This window comes from Varroa jacobsoni, unplaced genomic scaffold (assembly GCF_002532875.2).
Source record: "Varroa jacobsoni isolate VJ856 unplaced genomic scaffold, vjacob_1.0 scaffold_387, whole genome shotgun sequence".
In the NCBI taxonomy this organism is placed as follows: Eukaryota; Metazoa; Arthropoda; class Arachnida; order Mesostigmata; family Varroidae; genus Varroa; species Varroa jacobsoni.
In genome coordinates, this window is record NW_019213289.1 from 11,940 (window position 1) to 34,874 (window position 22,935).

Below are 22,935 nucleotides of genomic sequence, written 5' to 3' on the forward strand. Positions count from 1 at the left end.
TTTATGTTAACCTGTTGAATGTGGGAGAATGCTTTACACATCCTTTTGCCGGCTTGTCATTTTAAAAAAATCAAAAAGAAGCTCTTCGTTGTGAAAAGCGCCCTCAAGCATCTTTCAATGCAAGCACATTTCTACTGACCGTGCATGTAACATCGGAGTTCCACCATTTGTTTATATGTAAACGCCAATACATCAAACGTCCTTAAACTCACCTACCTATCTTGCAATGCATGCCATAGGTAGTAGAACATTGGACTGTCAAAAAATGATTTTTAAGGGATTCGGCGGAATAAGAAAACAAAGTATATTTTGGAAAAAGCAAAGCCTTTTCACGTTTCATTACGCATCCTCTTCGTTTGAGATAGGAAATTTTAGAAAATAATATTCGGACTATTGTTGGTTCCTGTGCTTGACGCGGAGGCTTAGGGATCATTGTGGAATTACCGAGAACGTAAACAGGTTCAGCGACTGCTTGGGTACAATTGCCGCAAGAAGCTCCTACAAATCTGTTGAATTTTTCTGCTCGTTCGTACAAACGAAGACAAATTTGGCTGTTATTCGCGAAACAATTACAGAAATAGTTGAAGATTCTCTTATAGGTTCTACGCCAGCAATATACCTAAAGACGTATATAAAGAATAATAAAAGAAGGACATTTATTATGATTTTGAAGTCTTAGGTTTGAGTAGATGTGTTGCTAACGTTCAAAGGCTTTGCTAACAGGGAGGTGTAGGTATTTCCTCAGGCCCTTGATATTCGTTTGTTGTCTCCTCCATCTGTAAAGCTGTTATTATTGTTCTTTTTACAAACCAGCCGACTCCTATACAGATGACGGCTATTAAAGGCCTAGCAAAGTTACTCGTAGTGCGTTCGCCATCAACACCGTGTTAAATATGCTCAGCAACAAACACTCACTCTATTCAGGTTTCGGAAATATCTCGCCATAGTACTTTTTCGAACATGAAATGTCTGAAGGCCTTTTCGGTGATGAAGGTGCCTTTCCACTGCGGGTCCATAGTGATGTGTAGTCGTCCCTAGATCTGATTCTTAGATGCACACGATGTAGGCGAACTCATTTGTTTGAATATGCGTGATGGATTTGTACGGGCGATCTGTTCCTCTTCTTATCTATTTTCCAGTCTGTTATATTAAAGGGTCTAATGAACATATTGCTCGATACTATACGTAGAAATTGATACAGAGACTTCTGTCAACTGCCTTTCGTTGGAATACTTGAACTTGAGTTTTGCGGTCTGGCTAAAAGATCGCATTAATTTTCTAAACAATTTTTATGTACGCCGTATTTGGGCGTCGCAGCAAGTCATCACATCTGGTTCAATGCCTATCTGTATGCTGTAAACAATTGGTAGTGGAAGCAGAATAATCATATACCTAGCTATTTGTCCTAGTCCGCTAACAACTCATCGATCGATCTAGGCGCTGCTCATATCGAATTCGTTGATTTTGTGTACTGGAAGTTCAACGACGTCAAATCCGCTGAGGTCGTGTTTACCATGTTGTTAGTGGCGGCATATACAAATTTCGCTCACTTTCTATCTGTTAATTTTACGAAAATTATTTTTGCAATCTTGAATATGCTGTACGTTGATTCGCAGTTACCATCACCAGAGGGTACAACGTATTGGCACAAAGTATCAAAGAACATTTTTGCATACAAGGGGCCATTGTAATTAATAAGCACTACGGGAAATCGTTATATGACTTATATACGTTATACGAATTTAACGAATACTCGTCAGCGTACCACAGGGGGGCTTATTGGGTAACACATGCCCCGGGAGGAGGTTGAAGCAGACTTATAGTGTGGTAACACAAAGCAACGACTAGGAACAATGGGTTTGAAATAATGAAAGAAGCAGAATTATAGCTGTTAAGCATCTGCCTCAATAGTCAACAAATCAACTTTTTTTATTAATAGAAAACCCACTTCTGTTAACCTGTGATTATTTATAAGCGTACTTGCCCCTTCTGCAAATCAGAACGTAATCGGAATCTTTAGTAATCGCTTCTATATATGTACCACTTTTTTTTTTTAGCTGTTCCAACATACGACGTTTTGTTTTTCGAATATGTATCCGTTCTGCAAGGGGAGAATATTGAAATTTCTTTAGAATCCTTGTTGTAGCCATGGTAATACTAAATCTAAATGAAAAAGTCCACCTTGAGTTATTCAGCGTTTTTATCGCAGTAGTCGAAGTATAACCTATCCACTTTAAAATATTAGGTCTTAATGACAAATTTGCTATCTTTCTGTATTGTTTACGTCGTCTTAATCTTCTCGAGTCGACGTTTCAGACAAAGGTCAAAATGGCCCATATTAAAATTCAAAATGGCGATGAATAGATCTTCGAGATTGGCATCGAGATCGCTAATATCTAAGGCTAAGAAGAGACAATACGAGATATGATGGAGGATTTTGACGTGAGTAACGACGAAATAGAACCCCTAGGACATGACAGCTTAATTACTCATCTAAACGTACTAATTATATTATGTTGCCCTCACTGCACAACGCGAAGCTGGAGTTAATTACCAAATATTTGTCTCTATACATAAATATCATGCCAATTTCCAGTCATTAGCAATCAATGCATGAATTCGGTCACCTATCAAATTAGATTGGTGCTGCTAAAGATATGCCATGGTACGAAGCCTTTGGTAAATATCCAAAGCAGTTCAGGTTAAACGACCTTATTGCCTTTTTTTTTTTGCTGTGAAGTATCGTCTTTTAGTAGCACCCATCTGTAACAGCTGTCCTTCAATGGCTAAGAAAGCATCGTGCACATATGTAAATATATATATATATATATTAATGATATTTTTTAAAACGAACAAACAACGACATCAGCGGCGAACACAAATTTCGAGTCCCGAATAAAATAAAATAAAGGCTATGCGTTCTTTGGTGTGCTAATTTTTTCAATAAAAGGGTACATAATATGTCACTGATTAGTAGCGAGCTGCCGCACGCCTTGCCGTAAACTTTTCTCGAATGCTTTCAGCGCTACAGCTACTTATTCGAGGCCTTTCAGAAGCAGATCTGTTTCAAAATTTGCTTTGATTGATTAAAAAGTACCTTCCACCTTAGGCGTTCTATCGTTACACGGTAAGGATCTGTTCGTATGAACTTTTTCTGCATATGCGAAAGAAAAAAGAAATAGTTCTACGTCCCTTTTAGCCTGTAATCTACACTGGGTAAACGTGTGTTAGGCTAGGAAGAACGTATTGCTTTTTACTGTAGCTATATGTATAGTTTAGAATTGTCAAGAACAAACGTCCTTGTTCCTTAGTTAGCATTTTGTGTGACACCAGGATTTTCTCCTTGAATGGACATTTAATAAGGCAACTCGTCGTTGTCAGTAACTGTTGCATCTACCTGGTCCGTAGTTAGTCGGGCTTGCGGATCCGAGGGTCACACTATGTCGGAGTTCAACTGAGTGTTTTATTATGATCACGTCGACATTTCGACTTCCATCGTCGAACATTTGCTCCATGCAGTTATCAGACGGTTCGACAGAGAAACCGCTCGAGTGTGCATAACATACATAAAGTTTTAAGTATTCCAGTCACAACAGGGTACAGTGTTCTACATGAAGAAGTGTGCTGGTGCAGATCCACGTTTAATATTTGTGTAGATTAAATTGTGCTGTTTTTTCGGGTTAAACGTACAAGAGCCATAACCACCTCATGCCAACGTACGAAACTACCTAGACGACTCAGTAAGTCACTCGCTTTATGACTTTATGACGCTTTATGACGCACTTTAGACACACGAAAGTCATACTCATGAAATTCTCTCATGAGACGCACAATTATTCGATTTTCACTAACAAACACTGATAGATCCTTGTACTTATGGACATACTTTACAAATAGTTACTTATAAGTAAAACCATTTAATTTTTTTTATGGTGCCTTTCCTTCGGTCTGTCGTTAAATGTTGATGTATTGAAACCACTGCTAATTATGATTAGCTGAAACTGCCCAGTTCAAACTTGTCATACAACAGGTCACTCGTGGCTGAATGATATATATTTCGAAAACTATGTACATAACGTTCCTTTGCCATTTTCTCCATTTGGGTCTTCACACAGCCAACTATATCGATATAAAATACCTCATGCAACCAATATATAAAAACGTATGTTAGATATAATTATACGCCCAACGGCAGAGGGCTCGTGGGAACAACTCAACATCAGGGACGATATCATGCCATTCAACGACGGACAGATTGTTTAGGGAAAGCATTTCTCAAGTGCATCTATGAATCAATTTTTCGTGCCGCAACAGGCAACAATATAGCCTATTTAAAATGGCTTGACTCTAATCGGGTCTTTGCTTTTACAAACAAGTCGTATGCATGCTTGGTAAGTGCCACTTCTTTGTAGCGAGTAGGCAACATCTGTATTCGGTCGTTAAGTAGCGGACTGAAGTAGGAACAGGAGGACTCATATAGGCACGTATTTACAAGTAAACATAAATTTCTCATAAAATGTTGCCGATCTGTTGATACTCGTGTGAATACTGAAGATTGACTCGAATAATTTATCATAAGTGTAGAGTTTTCGCAATCGATCTAACAAGAACATCAACATCGATAACTTATTCTTGTTTTCGAACTCCCTGGATCAAAGCTTTGTCTTTTATATTTACTGTTCACCAATCATATCGTTTGGTTTATCATTTGGCGCCGTTTATTAAAAAAAAAAAAATAAAGAATAAACGAAGCTTTCCCTAATGAAAAATAACTAATGCTTACTCTACGGATTCCAACAATACGTTTAAGTAAGCAAAAAAAAAGTAAAAGTGAAACGATTTGTATAGGTTTGATCGTTTTGTTTCCTTGGTATGGGTTTTGTTTACTAGATCGTTGACGCTTTCGTCTGCTCTAAAGTCTATGACATGGCTTGGGTTCCGACAATCTGCAAACTTAAGTTTCAAAATAGCAAAGAGTAAAAACATCAGTTTACAAAGTAAGACCGAGAAAACTGTACTTTATAAGCTAGGTTATAATTAATATATTGATATTGTAATTAATACGTAGCATCTTTAATCTCTGTATAACCCTAGATCATTTCCTTCATTGAATATCCAGGATCATCTAGAAGTGGTAAACAGAGTTCGCCAGGTCGAACGATCAAATTTTACTAGGCTGGATATATTTTATTTTTATAGATCGGAAAAGACGCCTATGATACAATGGCCTGTAGTGAAGTCCCCGAACGCATCACTACGTTAGTTAAACCATTGTTATATGGGTTATTATACTTGCCAAGCCAAATTTAATAGTCCTTGCACTTGGGAGCCTGTTAATAAAGGCAAGTGCATAGTTAGTACGGTGGGGAAGCAAAACCGCAAAAAATATGTATAAATAATAGTAGTTTAGTTCCGGCAAAAGAACAAGATTTTTGACTAAATGGCTGCAGATGCTCTAGGCTAACAGTAATTTGAATTGTATTTTCAGCTTGGTCACAAAAATGACAAATAGTAAATAATCATATTTCAGAGTTTTTCCATTATTTGTCTTTGATTGGTTTCAGCTTAGGACCATCTACTAAATCAATTGGTACTTAAATTGCAAACATATTCGTCAACTGTGTCTAATGACAGTGTTCTTTAGCGCAATAAGACCTAGCCTACAAACTCTTACGAAAAACATACGTTTTTATCTACCAAGGCCAGCATAATAGGCAGAATTGAAAGAACAGAAGTACGTTCCAAAAATCAGATTTAGGTTATGCTACTGCAGTTTTAGTTAGTTGAATTGGCGACTAGCCGCGCGCGCCACACGAAGGTACGAGATACATTCTCCATTGAAGTACAGTTCATCTGCTTCATTTATTTACTTAACGATAATGATCCCGGTGATGTTTCAACTGACATCTATACATACACTGAACACTGAGTTTAATTATGGTACGCTTCAATGGTCAAAACTCTATTTATACAATTACATCAGTACATTTGTTAGGGAGTTTCTATATACAGAAAAAAAAAAACGCAATAACTTATTTTACAGATAGAACTTCTGAATTTAAATTAAATTGGCCAAAAGAAGCCGGTCTTGTATAGAGCAGTTCTTGCGGGCTTGCTCAACGACATTTGCTACAACAAATGACCTATACGTTACTTTAGAAATGGCTAACTCACGAAGCGAATGCATGCTTGCTGGAAATTGACATATTTTTACCATTTTATCAACATTACTGCATTATAATTAAGGTACGGGTGGAGCAACGCCGTTCGGTCAGAAGTTAGACAATGATACCATGAAGTGTTATTTCAGCGTTTTCGTTGGTACCCTTGATACTCTTTCTTCTGACACCGTCCCGACTTTAACGATGCTTCCTTTTAACAACTGCCTCTACAGCTTTCGAAGACTCTTCGAGGACACGAAGCATTTCCGCTATAATAACATCGGTAGGGACGTGCGTTTTGTTTGAAAACGTTTCGAAAATCGCTTTATGCACATGCCGACGGTGGATTACCATTTGTCCAAGACACGATTTCAGGTCAAAAATGGGTTTTGTACAGTGTTTAGGTCTCCATCCCACAAGGCAAAGAGGACAGCACATGACATATGCTGTCTTGTCAAAATTCGCTATTTTGGTTGGCGTCACCAAGGCCATATTGACCTGTGGAGTGCCGGACCGCCACAGACCTAGTGCGTATATGCCTCCAATCGTCAAATCCGATTCATGGGTAGATGAGATGAACCTTTTGGAGGCCTCTGCTGTATTTGGGTTTGCTTTTTCAAACAGCGTTGTGAACACATTCTCAATCAAAAACTTCCTTCGGGACGAACCTGGGACTGGCGTTAGAATGTGGCCAACCGCTTCGTTCTCAAGCGGAAAATCCGTGACACGAAGGCATGGATTAATGAACAATGATGGATTCGTAGTAATATTATTCGTTTTAGAGTTTAAATTATTTCTTCCTTGAATTACATTACAGTTATAAACATCACCTATAGCTAGATCGTATACTTTATGGGAGTTCGTTTCATGTGACGTCTTTTGTTTCGTTGCTTGTTGAGGACAAAGTTGGCCTTCATGTGGGCCACTGTAGGAAGTTGGCCACATTCTCGACGTAGAATAAACAGGAAGGTCTGCCTGATTCGACTCTGCCAAAGCTGTTGTATACTGACAGCCACTTGCAGTTACCAGAAGTTGTTTTGGTTGTCCAGCTGTCTGCTGTTGCGCGTAAGGAAGCTGTGAAGCATTACCAAGAAGTTGCAGTTGACCTCCGATCGAATTGAACGAAGCCGATGAAAACTTAGTTGGGGTAGACAGAGGATATCTTCTAACGTTCGTAAGCTCAATGACGTTACAAGGCTTAACTCCAACGTTAATTTTGCTGGCACTATTGCTTTGAGAGTGAAACTGCTGCAGGCGTTTAGTATAGTCATGGGTACGCCATATTCCTGGCAGAGGATATGCAGGGTCCTCTAACCGGCCGGACTTGGCCAAATCGGTGGCCTGCAGAGAAGTTTGCTGAGATTTCTCAGATGTTTGATGAGTGAAACTGAAAAGTTGCTTTTTCTCTATGACCGTATCCAATGTATTATATTTTGTGTGCATTATGTGTTTATTATGGCATTCCGTTTCATCAGTCATTTCATTATCTGACGCGAGCCGTTGCCCTGCAGACCAGCATGGAGTTTGCAATGGATCCGTAGACGAAATCGTAAAGTTGTCTGATTCAGAGTGTCGCGGTAGCTTTTTCTGAGAGAGATCTATGATATCTGGGAATATGTAATTATCATCATGCTTTTGTGCTTCTGGTTTGTTCTTAATAGCAAGTGGTGACTGGACAGAGCCCATGTTGAAAGAAGCGGTCGCCACAGACCCGCTCTGAATTGGTAGCGCTTGTCCGGTTTTTTTTGTCTTACAACTATTAACAATAGTACCATAGTCGGAGTAAGATTCTAATGTAGGCTGAATCGAAGATGACTGAGCTCTAAACACGGAAAGGAGGGCCTCCTGCAATTGTTTTCTCCGACCTTCTTTATCCTGTATAAGCTCGCCAGGAGCAACTTGTTGCTGCATGTTTATAGGTTGCCAATTAAGTCCAGCGAGTTGAAAATGGCCAAGGTCTCTTTGACGGAGAATCTGACCAAACTCCTCTATAGCATTGATATTATTACGAAGATGTTTTCCATACGCTGGTGGTATAGCGTGACCGGTAGTAGGACGATTTGACATGGACATCTCAAACGCTATACGTTCAAGATTGGAAGTTTAGAGATCTGTTCACAATCCGATACCTGGATCGCAGTTCAAAACATCACAACACTTAACTGTAATTTGTCCCAAAAGCAAAAACGCTTTGGGTATTTTAAACCAATCAATCACCTACATTCGCATGTACCTTTACTAAGTCACGTGTCTCAGTTTGTTACGTCAAATTCAATTGCACTTGGATCAGGCCAGTTAGCGTCTAGCTTTTACCCATGTTATGGTATCAACGGTATCGCTTACACGCATCAGTCCAAGATATACCATTGTATCCGATCATCATTTACTCGAGGAGCTTACAATACAGCGCACAAATGCTACACTAACTGAAAATTTTCCGTTGTTTCCGTTTGTATAGCGACACCGTCAGCCGTAACGAGCTGACGCGGGTTTTTCCTTGTATGCTATTGCGCCACACTCCGTTAGCATGCGCAAGCAGAATCTCGGACCTAGCAATTCCATAAGCCGATAGAGGACATACAATGCTGTTCCTATTTGAACCAACAGAGACCCTGTGTGTCCATAAGCCATGTGCAAAGTTGCTCATCATCAATAGATGTGCACTACTGAAATCGACGTAAGCCAAATGCTTCACATTGTTTACTGTAGCCCGCCTAGGAAATGTTCGGAATGTGCAGCTGTCTCACTCTCTAGGTATAATATCTATGAAAACAGACAGCTTTGTGAAGAAAACACCTGAATGAAGTAAGGGCGTGTGAGCTATGGATACATATATATATATATATATATATATATATAGCTAGTTTTATAATGCAGGAAACCAGAAGGATTGGTAGATAGGCAAATGCGCTTTTGGGAACTCGGAGGATGATTCTGAAGGTCTGGCAACATAATACCTATGTTAATTACGGTGATGCCGGAACGTTTGCAATTGACGCGGAGTTATATATGTATAAGACTGGTGAGATTTAAGGCAACGGTCGACGTTTATAGCACCGATGCGTATGATTAGATGTTAATATGTTGTACTCGTTGAAAATCAGTACGACCGTCCTTTGAGAGGTGTGAATTTGGGAAGACAATTCAAGTCTCGTCCCGTTTGATAGATGATATTGACACAGATGATAGATATTACAGAAAAATATTAATTATAGGCTAATGTTTTAGGGTAATCCTACTATTCCATAGTGGTAAAGAGAACTGGATCATTTTTCATATTTATTTGAAGACGTTTAAGAATGTCGGCCTGCTCGGATGATACTTAGAACAGATAAAGCAGACATCATATTTTTCCTATCATACCGATTCGCTTACTATTGCACCCATAATCAAATTTAATAAAAGTCAGACGTTGGAAAATACTAAAAAATGCCTAGATGGGGCGAAAATCTGGTTAAAATAATTGATATGATTTGACGTTACATAACAAGCAACGTTAAGTAATGTTCAACGAGGTTTAAAAACCGAAGGTTACGAGGCTCTGCAGATCGAGTAGCAGCCAATAGCAAAACCATGTGATCTGCTTAGCATCGATCCTCTGCCCACATAAGTAAACCTTCGAAGATTTCCGTTCCGAACTCTAGCCGTTGCGATATCGACAGACAACGGATTGACCTATTCTTCTGGTTTCAAAGTTATAGTTTTTCTCCAATTAGAGTCAAATTAAAGCTATAATCATTTCAAGCGTCTCATAAGTTCATATCGCTGCATTAACTGGTTATCAGCCGAAAACATCCAGTTATTATACGTTTGAGCGTAGATGAAGGTAGAAGAAATCGCTAATGTAGTTGCTGTTATAAAGCACTTCGGTCAACTAACGAGTACACCTTGATCTCACCCATAACCATTCCCAATTCGTTAATGTATTCGGTCAATTTAAAATAAAATATAAATAAATTTAAAACAAAAGGAACAAACATATTAGTTTATAATGATATACATTATTACGGCGGAAGTTTACCTGTTCTGAGTATTGTCCAAACTACATCTAGTAGATTTACCTATTGGCAGAGCGCTCCATAGAAGTCATGGGTAGTTGGGCGGCAAAATATACTGTTACGATGAATTAGAGGAAGGACATAGTAATACAGACAAATAATCGAAGTTTTTTGGTCTTCTAGACGAAGAGATATAAATGTATTGCTTTTGTAAGTGATCAGTGCAAAAATTCTACTACTGCTGACTTCCTCGATTTCCGTTTACGTTCCGAACAACAAAGCATTCCAAAGAATCCGTCAGAGCCGACTGCAAATATTTGGAGCTGAGCCCTCTTGTATGAAGACTACAAAATGAGGATTAATACTGAAATTCACTGCGAGCAGAATGGCGTTGCAGACTTATATTTTTGGCCAGATCGGAAATACCTCTTGAGATCATCTTCCGACATAAACGAATCAAAATAATTCCGCCAGAACTCGTTAGGATTGCTACGGAGCTTCGGTTACCAAAAACCACAACGTAAACAAAATTAAGCAGGAGGAATACAAGACGAAACCTATTAAAGAGACGCAGTAATTTATGTCTTATCTCAACAATACTTGACTCGATAAAACTGGGGTGAGGTCGTTAAAAAATGGGTTTCTTTGTTATGTCAGACTACTCCCAAACGACAAAGCATTTTCTTTTTCATGGTTGTTATGACATAGTGTAGATCATACCACGCTGTATTGCAGGACCTATCAAAGTCCGGCAATCAAAACGTTTTAAAGTCATCAAAATATTCAGTTATGATCACGCGGTGATCGGCTTGTAAATAATAATTATATCTGGAAAAAGGCACTTCATTATCCATAGTACTATAGCATGGGAAACTTTGAGCGTCGCTTAACTTAGAAGTGATCCGACTTTTTGATTAACCTAACCTGGCTTAGATATTTAAAAATTAAAAGAAAAATATATTCTATCAACGAAAAAAACTTTTGAAATGATGTTCCCGAGAATCTCTGTTCTCACATAACTAGTAATATACACTTGCACTGGCGATAACGACGAGGTATCTTAGAAAATAGAGAATTTCGTCAAAAGACACTTTATGATCAAATTATTTATTGTTCCGCTTCCTATCCCAATATTCATTTCACAACATTACCTTGCTAGTCGTTTGAATCCGCGTTAATTTCGAAAGGCCAACAAACGCAATAATTTTACAGGATATACGATGAACGCCTCGAATGGTTCGCATTGGACACGTACTTATATACAAAAACAAATGTAACCGTACAGAACTGTATACTATTCATGCAAAAATCAGCTCGCGCAAAACTTGGCCACGTGCCGCTCTGGATAATGTAAAACATGATTATAACAATGTAGATGATCGTCAATACAACGAGAGCTTGGTATACACCCTCTGCTCCCTATGGTTAAACGACTATTACTTCGTTTATTATTAACGGTTGAACTGAAAACCTTCATGGTGATATTTTTCCTGATAAGATTCAATACGTTCATATTATACGTGTGTTAGCTAGCGATAACCATCTGTGGTACTATCTTAATTGTCTACTTTCCTTCATAATTTTTTTTACTTCTTTGAACTCTCGTAAAACCCGCAGCTGTTCTGCTATTACGAATTGTGTAGGGATATTCGTAGCTATACCAAACCTCAAGTAAATTTCGCTATGGTTTAAACGACAATGAGTTTCCATCAGCTCACGATAAAACATCAGATCAAAGATAGGCTTAATATCGTTTTCTATGTTCCAGATAAGACAAAATGGACAGCAGATATCATATCCCTCTTTTTCTAATTGTGTTACAGGGTCCATGATTTTTACTGATCCCAATAAAGCCATATTAACCTGTTGGACACGACATCGCTCAAGTCCAAGTACGTAGAAGCCTCCGAGTCTAAATCTCCACTCGGTAGTAGATGAGATGAACTGTTCGATAGCGCTCGCGTAATCAATACTCGTAAATTTTAGCAGTACTGACAATAGATTGTTTATGAAAAACTGTTTCAGCGAGGAACCGGATACCTGCTTTAAAATGTAGCCGTTAAATTCACCTTCAAGTGGAAAATCTATGACATCGATACACGAGCTCATAAACACCAACGGATCAAGATTAACGCTATCTATTTGCGTTATCGATTTGTCCAATAGAACATGCCGAGGGGTGTTCTGCATGTCGCAAAATGATGTTGATGGTTTGGCAGGTCCCTGAAATTTTTCAGGTTTCCGTTTCTTGGAGCGCGATGCTATAACGCTCTCAAAGTTTGAGTTAATTGCGCGTTTCAGCTGTACTGTAGACGAATTATAAATGCTGAAAAGCTGTGCTGGAGTTTCGGTCGAAACAGAAGTTTCAGAGACGCTTGGTACGGGAGTATGTGACGGGACAATGTCCGCGGATGCGAAAATTTTCTTAAAAATATTATTGACTTCAAGGATATTGTTGGTGATTTTGCTGTTCCGCTTGAGTTGAACGCACTGGCTGCTATGGTGTGCTGACGCTAGGCCTCCTAACTGATTCTGGCCGGGAATAACGCTCTTATGATTAATGTTTATGTTTATTTCGAATTCGCAGCATTGGCCTTGATCCTTCCGTTTAGGATTGAAGTGACGTTGCTGTGGATGTAACAATTCAAACTGTTCTGCCTGCACAGCCTGTAGGTGATTAACGATAGCAGTCGATTGGGTGGCACTGTTCTCGTAAAACGTCGACGTGATTGACCCGCTCTGAATGGCTAAAACTCGTTTCGATTTTTGCGCTCCATCAAATTCGACCAAAAAAACATTATGCGGGTAAAATTCGGACATTCGCTGAATCGATGGCGAAGACTGAGCTCTTGGCGCCGCGAGGGCCACCGTTTGAATCGGATTACTCACAAATTTTCCGTCCGGCGGCAGAATACTGCGATCACAAAAGTGTTCCCTTATTTTTGTGAGTTGACGAGCAGCTCCACCTGGTGAAGGAAAACGAAACTCTCTTTGAAGAGTATTTTCGCAACCCTGATGAGTAGCGCTGTCGCTGCTATTAAAAGATGGCGTTTCAGCGTCACCTGTTTTGGAACAATTTAATTTAGGCATTTTAGCAGTGCTTTTTTTTACTTTACACGATCAGGATAAGCTCATCGTGTGACTCATGCCCCTTTCTCAGTATATCAAGACATTCAACAGCTTTTACACCAACGCAACAGGAAGTAGGTCAAAGTGGTGACGCCTGGCCGCATCCTACGTCTTACGCCTCCTGTCGTCAAACGTCAGACAGGCCGTCACCTGCTGCTTCAAAACTTTCATACATGACACCAATCACATGGATTGCCGACAGCACGTAGAGACACAGCGCTGCTCTTTACACATTTCGTTGTCAAAAGTTCACGAATCATCGGATAAATGTTGTCATAAGCGAATTCCGTTATGGCTGGCGACAGTAAAACGAGCAGCATAGACCTAACGGTTTGGGTAACTCTCAGCTGAGCTCCGTCGATACGAGTACGTTACCCAGTGGGCAACATCTGAACTAGCACGATAGCCATGGATGGCTTCACTATATGTGACTGATCGAATTAACAACTTGCGCCCTATGTAGTGGTAAGTTAAACGGGTAGTGGTATCATGTGCCGATGGGCACTGCTTAGACGGACGTGCGAAGACTAAGCGTTTGTACGCAATCTCAGGCGAACGTGTTCGATCGTGCAGCACGGCCCGCTGTAATTTAGAGCAGACAGTTATTTGCAGGTAGTCGAATGCATAGCTGACTATTATCCGTTCTCGCCATGATGAAGTGCATCTACGAGAGCGTCCAATTCAACAAGGCATATAGTGACAGTAGAAACGGACTAAGATTACATGCTATTCAATAGTGCCGCGTTTCACTAATCGGATACTGCGTTGGTGTAAGACAAACTTTGAAAGTTAACGTTCAAGTTGCCTTTAGTGAAGTCTCGACAGTTAATGAGCTATGATTTGAACCCTTACATGTATGTGGTTTACCAAGGCTGATCAACTCTGCTCCATAGGGAAATCGTCTTGACGAGCTGCTGCCACTGTTTGGCGATGGTCTTTGCGAACATGGCAAATCAGTTAAAGGAACTGATTTGTTTACCGTTTTCCATTTTACGTTTCCATATTCCATTGGGCTATCGAATACACATTGTGAGCCGCTAACTAGCAATTTACCGTTTGTTACAGAACCCTCATCCCTATAGGCGAATAGGGTTTAATCCTAACGTATGCCGAACAATCTTTTTGGGACAAGGTCGTAAGTTCCGGGAGGGTTACAGCGATTTAGTCGATACAAGATGTCGTATGCCGCGTAAGGGACTACTCGTTATTACTGAACGATAGAATAGCTCTTGTCGGCAAGTGCCCAAAACGCAACAAAAGGGTGCAAGGATCTATTACTAAACCATTTATAGCCGTCGCTCATTTCTAAGGTGTTCATATATAGACACCAGTAGCAGACGTACGTCAAAACTGGTTTCTTCGGTCGCACTAAACAAGCAATCGTATGGCATTGCACAGTCGCTGAGTCGTAACTTGTTGACATAGGGACATTTGATCGTGGCATACATGGACAATACACCGATACGTAAAGATGTTCAATTTTGCACAGCTCATAGCTATTTGTGCTATTTCTCGATGCTGATTTTCACTCTTTTCTGTGTAAAATAAATGCTATCTGGTCTTGCTCGCACGGTCTTTATCGATTGACGTGCCACAGTTAACTTTGACATTTTCAAGCAGAGAGCTAGCAGCCAGCGCGAAACTGGCATTTCGGTTGCATTTCTTAAGTATAATTAAATTATTATGTCTCCAAGAATTCTATAAGTACATCTAGTTTTCTTCGGTTCTACCACTAACTCGTCAAGCGATCTATATTTTCCACCGGAGAAGATATTCAGCTAAAAAATCACGCTTTCGTATCACGTTTCTAATGTAGGTTTGACAAAAATATTTCGACCGACCGTGATGACATTAACGTAGTGTTTTTTTAGTTACAAAATGCATATAACCTGTGATAAACCTGCAGAAAAAATGTGCAATACGTACAACGTCGATGCGATTGACACGCATTCGCCCGAAGAAACTGGCCACCGCTACCTTATTTCACTTCATCGATAATGAAGTTGCTTCACTACATAGCCTGTCATCTGTAGGATTTTCAAGTGCTACTACAACTCGGCTGGAACACGTAGTACAATTTTGGCATAGTATGTTTTATGATTACTCGGATCAGCTTGTACAGCCTGAATGCTCGGTGGTTAAGCGGAGTGAATCTCGTCCGAAGATACTAGCTCTGCAGTAAAAGGGCAGGCTTCGATATCTGTTCCGATGCGTTCAACTTTCAATTATGTATTCAGTTCAGGAGTCGTCTAGGCGAGAGACTGTGTTCTACGATTGTGGTTGCGTACCGCGGCTCACACAAGGGATTATTTTTCGCGAATTTTTTGCTAATTAAGCGTTATGCTAAAATCTTTAATGGGATTTATTAATTTCCAATTAGGCGGGGAAAATGTCATGCCTAACGGAGATAAGCTGGTGTGCAATCAAGAATGCAAACAAGTTAGACCTGCATTTTTATTAAGTAGACTCTCTGATCAATACAATACCCCGCGCCCAACGCTAAGTTTTAACTATAAAAGATACTTGTTGGCTGTCGGCAAACAAGTAACGAACTGGTATAGCTTAAAATAGCTGGTATTATGCTTAAAGAAATTATAGCTCCCTACAGGACAGTTTGGTGCGCCCCCTCTATACTCAAAAATAGCTTATTTAGCGTATTGTTTATCCGGGCTGAAACCAGCGATGGTTAGATGCGCGCGAAGAGCGACTCTTTCTCGAGCCATTGTGACAAGAGCACTATTTAGGTTTTTATTATTTGAAAACTAACTCCTAGTTACGGCCTTGTATGGTATCCAAAAACAGGACATCGACAAAGCCGAATGGAATCCAGGAAGTTTTCGCTGACTAGCAATGAAAGGCGATTAACTGCACAAACTAGATTCTTTGTAGATGAAGAGCTTGCAAAACTATCGCCAGTCCTGTCCCGCATGATCTGTATGCCATCCGACCGACCTCTACAATTGAAAAGCGTAGACGCGACAACTCTTGCATTAGTAAGCCGAAAAAAAAGCTAATTCCTGGTTATTGTAAATTTCCATCCGCCCCTACCCCCGTCGTTCGCTATCTAGGAGAAAGATTTTCTTTTATTTGATGCATTGCTATTACGGTTATGGTTTTCATAGGCTTCTAATAATCAACCTTGTGTTTCATGTAAGTATGGTTTTCCTTTTTAAATTTAGCCAGGGCTATGACCGGTTCATTCAAGCAAATGCACAATATAAGGTGTTCCCTCTTCATATATGTTTCTCAGATTAGAGAATGGTTAGAACATCATCGTTCTCAGAAGTCTAGGCCCGATGGGAAGCTACCCCGAGACAACTGGGATTATTGGTTCATCTCAGAGGTGGCAGCGGGCGATTTGCTCCACGAACTTATAATGGTAAGCAAAAATAAAATTATTGTATGATATAAATTTGGGGCAAAGCTACAAAAAAACGGAAGACACGCAACACATTTACTAAATTAGTATGTAATGAAGAAAGTATTTCGTTTGCACTTGATTTAATCAACTTTACTCGCCCGTGGCACTGAGACTTTTAAAGGCAGCTCATCATCTGAGAATAAACGACCTCGTTGAATTAGCCTCTGAGGCGTTTGCCAAGACTCTTGACGCATCGCCTGAAGGACTTCGGATGAAATTTAACGTTGCAGATGACTTTACGGTGGCGGAGAGACAAGCGCTTACCAAAGAGCTCGGATATTGTCTCAAGAGGGTGTAATAGGTGTTATCCCATTGTACCACTAAAATCAGGTGCGTGTGTCAGATTGTTTGGAAGAACTGTTGTAAATCTCTTGGCAAATTTCTTATTACACTTATCTAATTTATAGTTTGGACTCTCTAATTAGAGTCTCTGATTGGTTCATGTAGTCGCCGACTGGTAAGAACAAATTATAATGCATTTAGCCGTTAATCCCTGAAAAAAATCATAATAGACAATATATTTGGGCTGTTAGTGGTAACTGGGCGTAATGGTGGCACATCTGATTTTATTAATATTTAATAATATTAATTATTTGATTAGATGCTAGTTTCTAGCATTCTGCTGTTTGCTTTCTGTGCACAGGTTTCGTGAGACTTCCAATAAAAGTGACAAATACGAAAAAAACGTATCATCGAGGAGATAAATACGTGAAATAATAAAAATCGATACCCTTTCTGAAATTAACTTGTTTTCATATGTTTCTATCAAATTTTTGTACTGTATAAACTTTATGCATCACACTTACAAATTTGTGATAGGGGGTTGCCTGAAACCACAAAAACTGATAGACTCTTAACATCTTATAATAAAGCTATACTATATAATATCTATACTATATAATCCTTGATCTAGATCCTTCGTCCTATATATGGTGGCACAACTTATGCGGACGTACGCGCGTAATTTTGCATTATAATCCCGATATGGTATGTCTTCGATGGTAAGGCTTCGATGCGACTGCGTCGCTCATCAACATAATTTGTGACTGTTCGCTGATTACAAGAATCTACTTCATTCGACTTCAGTATGACTATATTAAATTCCCACATTAGATTACCAGCAGTAAGACATCTCCATAAAACAATATTTACATATTATTATACGGTTTTTTTTACCGAAAGGGAAAAAATAGTTTTTTTTTTTTTTATTAATTTATAATTTTAAGTCCCAATAGTTGGTGGTGAAAACGTATATATCCAATATATGTTTCAATGTCAGTTACCATGATACGTATCCTGTACCACACAGCGTACCTAGAAACATAATGAGGTGATTCGCTGATTTACGATAACATCACGAAATTGATGACCCTAGGCACGCGAGACTTCCATGGACCAAGTGTGCGTATTCCTCGTTAACTTAGGTTCATTCAACAATAGCTTCAACAAAAAAGGTATGGCCCACAAGTATCCTCAGAGGAGGTAGAAAAATATCAAGTAAGGTCTGCTTTGTTGAGTCACCGTTTGCCCGTATTAAAGCCATTCCAATCTCTTTGACGTTATCCCTCAGACCTAGTATATCAAGAAGGTTATTGGCTGCGAGTGATCCGCATGTTTGTATACATTAGCCATCCGCAGAGTGCCGGTTAGAGATAATTTTCGCAGATTCGACCTTCCTGAGAAGGGCTAAATGTCTAGCTTCTGCAAAACTTTTCAACCATCGCTTGGATATCTTCCGCTTGAAGTTACCAGATGCTTGCGATTGATCTGCGGACGGCAAAACAAATTTTCTCCGTAATTATCATGGGGATCCGTTGAAGTATCAATTCTTTTAGCTTCGAAACCGCCACTTGATTCAGTAGGATATCTTCAACGGGTTGATAAAATTCTATCAGATTCACAGCTGATTTACTGCTGCGTTGTTCCGGCATTATGTTTTCTATATTAAGTATTGATGCTTGCTCTATCTCAGCTTTCTACGTTGACTGACGTGCAGGTACGTTCAAGTATTTGTACGGTCAGTTAGTCCGTTAACAAAGAATAGTACCAAAATGATACGATGAATAATCGATCCTGCATCCTTTTTTGCGAAGTAAGATCCTCAGGGTCGTCTCTGTAATGATTAAAGTAATGACTTGAGGCATTCATCATAAGGAGGCTATCCCAGTATTTTTTTGTAGCACGTGTTCAACAGGTAGCGAGCCTCGGCTATTGCATAGTCAAAAACTGACCTACATACAAACAGTTGGCAGCGTATGTAAGCCACAACAAAAGATGCCGGTAGGCGTACGTACATCGATGACTTGCAAGCGCGCCGTTTACGGTGTTAACGGGAGGCCGCATTATTTCAAGCGAGTAGGCAAGAGCCGTCGCCTTTTGCCCGATTTACGTTGCGTATAGAAAGTACGGCCGTAAGGTGTACGTCACAGATGCTACACGACGCTGTTGCGAACTTGTAAAAATGAAACTGGCCCACCTAAGTACAAGGTATCTGGTTTGCTATCTAATTAAATGCAGAGATTATGTATATCGTGTTTTAAATTGATTTATGGTTCGGATCGCCCGTTGTGCGTCCCAATTGGCCAAAAAGCTCTTTAACCTTAGTCTCATTCAAAAAAATGTAAGCTAGGTAAACTAAATGTAAGTTTATAGAAGCTATGATTGCGCTGCATATAAGTTTTCTTTTTGCAAAAAAATCTCTTGTATTGAAAATTGGGCAATATAATAAAATTGGGATAGTCTTATTCGCGAGTACAACAAGCCATGTGCCATCTGAAAATATGATGATTAATTATATAATATGCATATCCGCCAGCGTCGACGGCTGAGTGAACGACCCATTTCTTAGACGATCTTACTGAATTATCTAAAGTTAACCGAGTTTGCCATGGCCCTGCCGAAGCTTTTTGCTAGCAAAGGCAGATTCACTTTCTTTTTATTTTTCTATAGAAACAAAACGACACCTAGAATTTTCGCTTCTTTGTCGGTGCTCATATCAGCTTTTATTACTGAAACGTTGATAAATGCTAAAATTGTCGCCAGCAATTAGTAGGCATGGGCTGAATGTTTTTTTCTGTTTACTGGTATATCTATGCTTCAATGCTGTTTATTCAATGTTTCCTGTAATATCATAACTTGCAGCATAGACAGATATTGATACATAGATGCGCAGAAAATATTATTGAAATGGCAGTCTTGTAGTGTCAAGTTATTTACATTTCATATTAAATGTGGCCTATAATCAGGATAATTAGCTACCAGCTGTCTGTTCCAAAATATCCATCTGTTATTGATGCATTAGAAAGAGATGCATTCAAGTTCACAATCACAGATAAAAGTCCATAACTTCTTAAATTATTAACGTCAATGAATTACATTAATATTATAACCTATCTTGTCCCTCTAATATATTCGAAATGATTTGTTTAACAGATCTTATTGTCCGTTGTAAGAGTATTTGCGCTAGAACAGGTTTTAGCCGTTACAAAATAACAGAGGCGGCCATATATTTTAGTCGGAGTTGAATCAGAATGAACATAGCAATAGCAACGATCACTGCTGGCAATCCGTATGATATCTTCATCGTTTGCTCTTCCCGGTCAGTTCACTGTTAAAAGCACAGTATATACTTGAATTGTTGGTTTACCAGTGTGCAGAAGAATTGGAAGTTTAAAGGTACTATATATCGATTTATTCATCAGGTTAGATGTTACGTTCCTAACCTGACGAAGGCAATTCACTTCGACTCGTATGTGTATATATAAGTTTCACTTTATGGAAACTTTAGCCAGCTCTTGCTGATTTGATCAGCAGGCGACGTAGCATACTGGACCCATGTACCCGACAAAATGTCGCTGATCTGCAGGAAATATTTGAAATGCAATGTGCCTATCAGCCCATATGCAACGGTTGTCAAAGCCGCATAATCTATATCGATTTTATTAAACAAAATAAAATAAAAAATTACATTAAATGTAATAAATCGATCTGGAAAAATGGAGCCTTTTTTCCACATATTGTATCTTCAATTTAATGTGTCTTGTTCCCTTTGATAGCCCCGTGTATAATTAAATGAGGAAGGTCACTGATAGTTGTTATTACTGTGATAATATAGCTATTCAAGTGACGAAAGACAAAAAGCTTGTATGTAAATAACAGATTATTTATTGGCATCGAAAAATACTATTTTAAAGTTATAATAGAGGCACCGAAAATTAAGGGGGTTCACAAAAGAAATAACGCTGCAGCTAAGGAAAACGCTCAGATAGCGCTCACTTTGGAATTATATAAATTCATATTTTTATTACAATTCCATCTATATATATATATATATATATATATATATATATAGACGGTTATATATATATATATATATATATATATATATATATAGTCGTCTTTGTTAATAAACCTGAGTGAATGATTGGTCTCCCCTCACCGAAAACCGCCAATTCGAGATTATCGAGTGTGGGTCAGTAACGCAGAACCAGAGGATATGTGTCTCTGGGACACGCAGTTCATACCAGTTGCTTCTCTTGTTTATATATATATAAACAATATCGATCTGTGACGATACGCCTTGTCCGTGTGATAAACATCTGAAGGAGGGCGTTATGACTCGAAAATGACTAAGGTAAGACACGCCGAGTTTATCCACGTGTAATATTGTGGTAGCGATGAGCTGCTTAAATGCAACGGAGCGATATCCACGAACAACAGCCAATGATCGTTTATACACGGTACGTAGCGGTCTAACCTCATTAGTATACGTGGACCATGCCATAACTAAATGTCCAGAACAGAATGTACGTGAAGAGGCCATTGAAAAGACCGTGCGTGAAGAAAGTAGCACGCGAGCGCAGGAACGTCTCCCATGTAGTCAACGTACTGACGACAAGCATCGCCCAGAGAACAACAGCTACAACGAAGTAAAATAGAAAGCCGTACAACGAGGTAAGACCCATTATCCCAGCCGAACAGCCACTCTGAAAAACCAAAACAATGTAGGATGCAATTTGCGCTTTATGTAAACTCCATTGTAGAAAATGGCAACTACACTTGTAATTGGGAATAATTATTGCTGAGCTTGCTGACTACATGCCTTCCATAACTATATGCGTCAGTCGGGTACAAATTTACTAGATTAACGTGAACAATAGACAATTTTTCTAATAAAATTTCTCACAGACATTGTGCGTTGGCGTATATATGCGCTAATAACTAAAAGAAAATATGTATTCGTAGCATAGAAATAACTTCAAATGGATTAGTGGGATTTATGTCGAGTACCCACTTAAGCATAAAAAACTAATCAGACCATTGAAGTGCAACAGAAGCATCCTAAGTAAGCAACCTTTTATCGATCTGATGTGGTTCCATCCCAGCTACTAGAATAATGTATAACTTTTTTCAACAATCTGAAACGAATAAACTACCTGAGCCGTCTAAGCTTGTTATTGTCCTTTGCTTTCATCTGCGGCCCGGCCTACAGCGCCATGTCTTTTTCTCGACTCAGTTTTCTATTTAGTTGATAGCTGCTGTTGATTCTCGCCTTCATAATGCCAACCAACAATAGAATCGTCAATATCGGCTGATCGTTTGACATCGACCAGCATAATATATCTCCATGAATTTTCGTGCATATAAATCATTCTAATTAAAGTACTCACCAATACAGAAACAGATGTTCGAATATATTCGAGGACCGCTCCATTATGACGCATTGCTGATTCGCTAAATGCGACGATTTCGCCATTTTTTTCTTTACTTTTCCGAATTTTCCCACTCATCGCTTAATTAGATTCACTACAATAATCACCGCACCAGCCAAGTCTACGTCAAAGTGATTGGGCAAAGTGATACACTCGTTAAGCAGACTCGCTGCAAACGGGACAAAGAATACGTTTCCTCTATACGCAAACAATGTGGAATCGTTCAATTAGCGCTTTAGGCTTTCTGTTATGAGCCGTCTTCTAATAGGCCGTCTGCTACGTCAACCGATGCCCAAACATTTGTTTACAACTCAGAAGAAATGGCGACCTCTGCAAAATATTTACAAATAAGTAGCTTAACTCAATCGGAATGTACCGAAAACTTAGTATTTTCAAGCATTATCGTTTACCACTTGTCTGTAGCATACTTTTACTGTGCTTTATGGATGCAATCGATAGATAAATGATTGCCGCTTATCTCACTCGTATTTGTTCGGTGTAGCAATGAGGCGAAT

At 39.2% G+C, this 22,935-nt stretch overlaps 2 protein-coding genes across 9 annotated transcripts; one reads left to right on the forward strand and one right to left on the reverse strand.

Annotated features, from left to right (window-relative positions):
- The first annotated feature begins 13,658 nt into the window (after positions 1–13,658).
- Positions 13,659–17,450, forward strand: LOC111259943 (uncharacterized). 8 transcript variants are annotated; one of them, XM_086968091.1, is made up of 5 exons: positions 13,659–13,753; positions 16,091–16,281; positions 16,539–16,667; positions 16,831–17,039; positions 17,353–17,450. In XM_086968091.1, exons 2-4 carry the CDS (start codon positions 16,108–16,110, stop codon positions 17,005–17,007), a joined length of 480 nt encoding a protein of 159 aa, XP_086824217.1. In that variant the 5' UTR covers positions 13,659–13,753; positions 16,091–16,107; the 3' UTR covers positions 17,008–17,039; positions 17,353–17,450. The 8 variants fall into 8 exon arrangements, 5 of the variants coding, with proteins under 5 accessions (XP_086824217.1, XP_086824216.1, XP_086824218.1 ...); XM_086968090.1 differs by lacking the exon at positions 13,659–13,753 and adding an exon at positions 13,778–14,058; XM_086968092.1 differs by lacking the exon at positions 13,659–13,753 and adding an exon at positions 14,183–15,100.
- A 3,400-nt stretch (positions 17,451–20,850) lies between these two features.
- EMC6 (ER membrane protein complex subunit 6) lies at positions 20,851–22,702 on the reverse strand. Its single transcript, XM_022832358.2, has 2 exons — positions 22,379–22,702; positions 20,851–21,694 (listed from the first exon to the last, which is right to left on the reverse strand). The coding sequence occupies exons 1-2, from the start codon at positions 22,496–22,498 to the stop codon at positions 21,470–21,472; spliced, it is 345 nt and encodes a 114-aa protein (XP_022688093.1). The 5' UTR covers positions 22,499–22,702; the 3' UTR covers positions 20,851–21,469.
- Positions 22,703–22,935: the final 233 nt, after the last annotated feature.

Bases quoted from the DNA above. Each gene is read 5' to 3' on its own strand.
- LOC111259943 (XM_022832350.2), top strand. From the start codon at position 15,222: ATGCGATTGACACGCATTCGCCCGAAGAAACTGGCCACCGCTACCTTA. The intron at 15,376-16,090 runs GTATGTTTTATG...ATCCAAAAACAG, and splicing joins CGTAGTACAATTTTGGCATA to GACATCGACAAAGCCGAATG. The intron at 16,668-16,830 runs GTAAGCAAAAAT...AGACTTTTAAAG, and splicing joins TGCTCCACGAACTTATAATG to GCAGCTCATCATCTGAGAAT.
- EMC6 (XM_022832358.2), bottom strand. From the start codon at position 22,498: ATGAGTGGGAAAATTCGGAAAAGTAAAGAAAAAAATGGCGAAATCGTC. The intron at 21,695-22,378 runs GTGAGTACTTTA...TTGGTTTTTCAG, and splicing joins GAACATCTGTTTCTGTATTG to AGTGGCTGTTCGGCTGGGAT.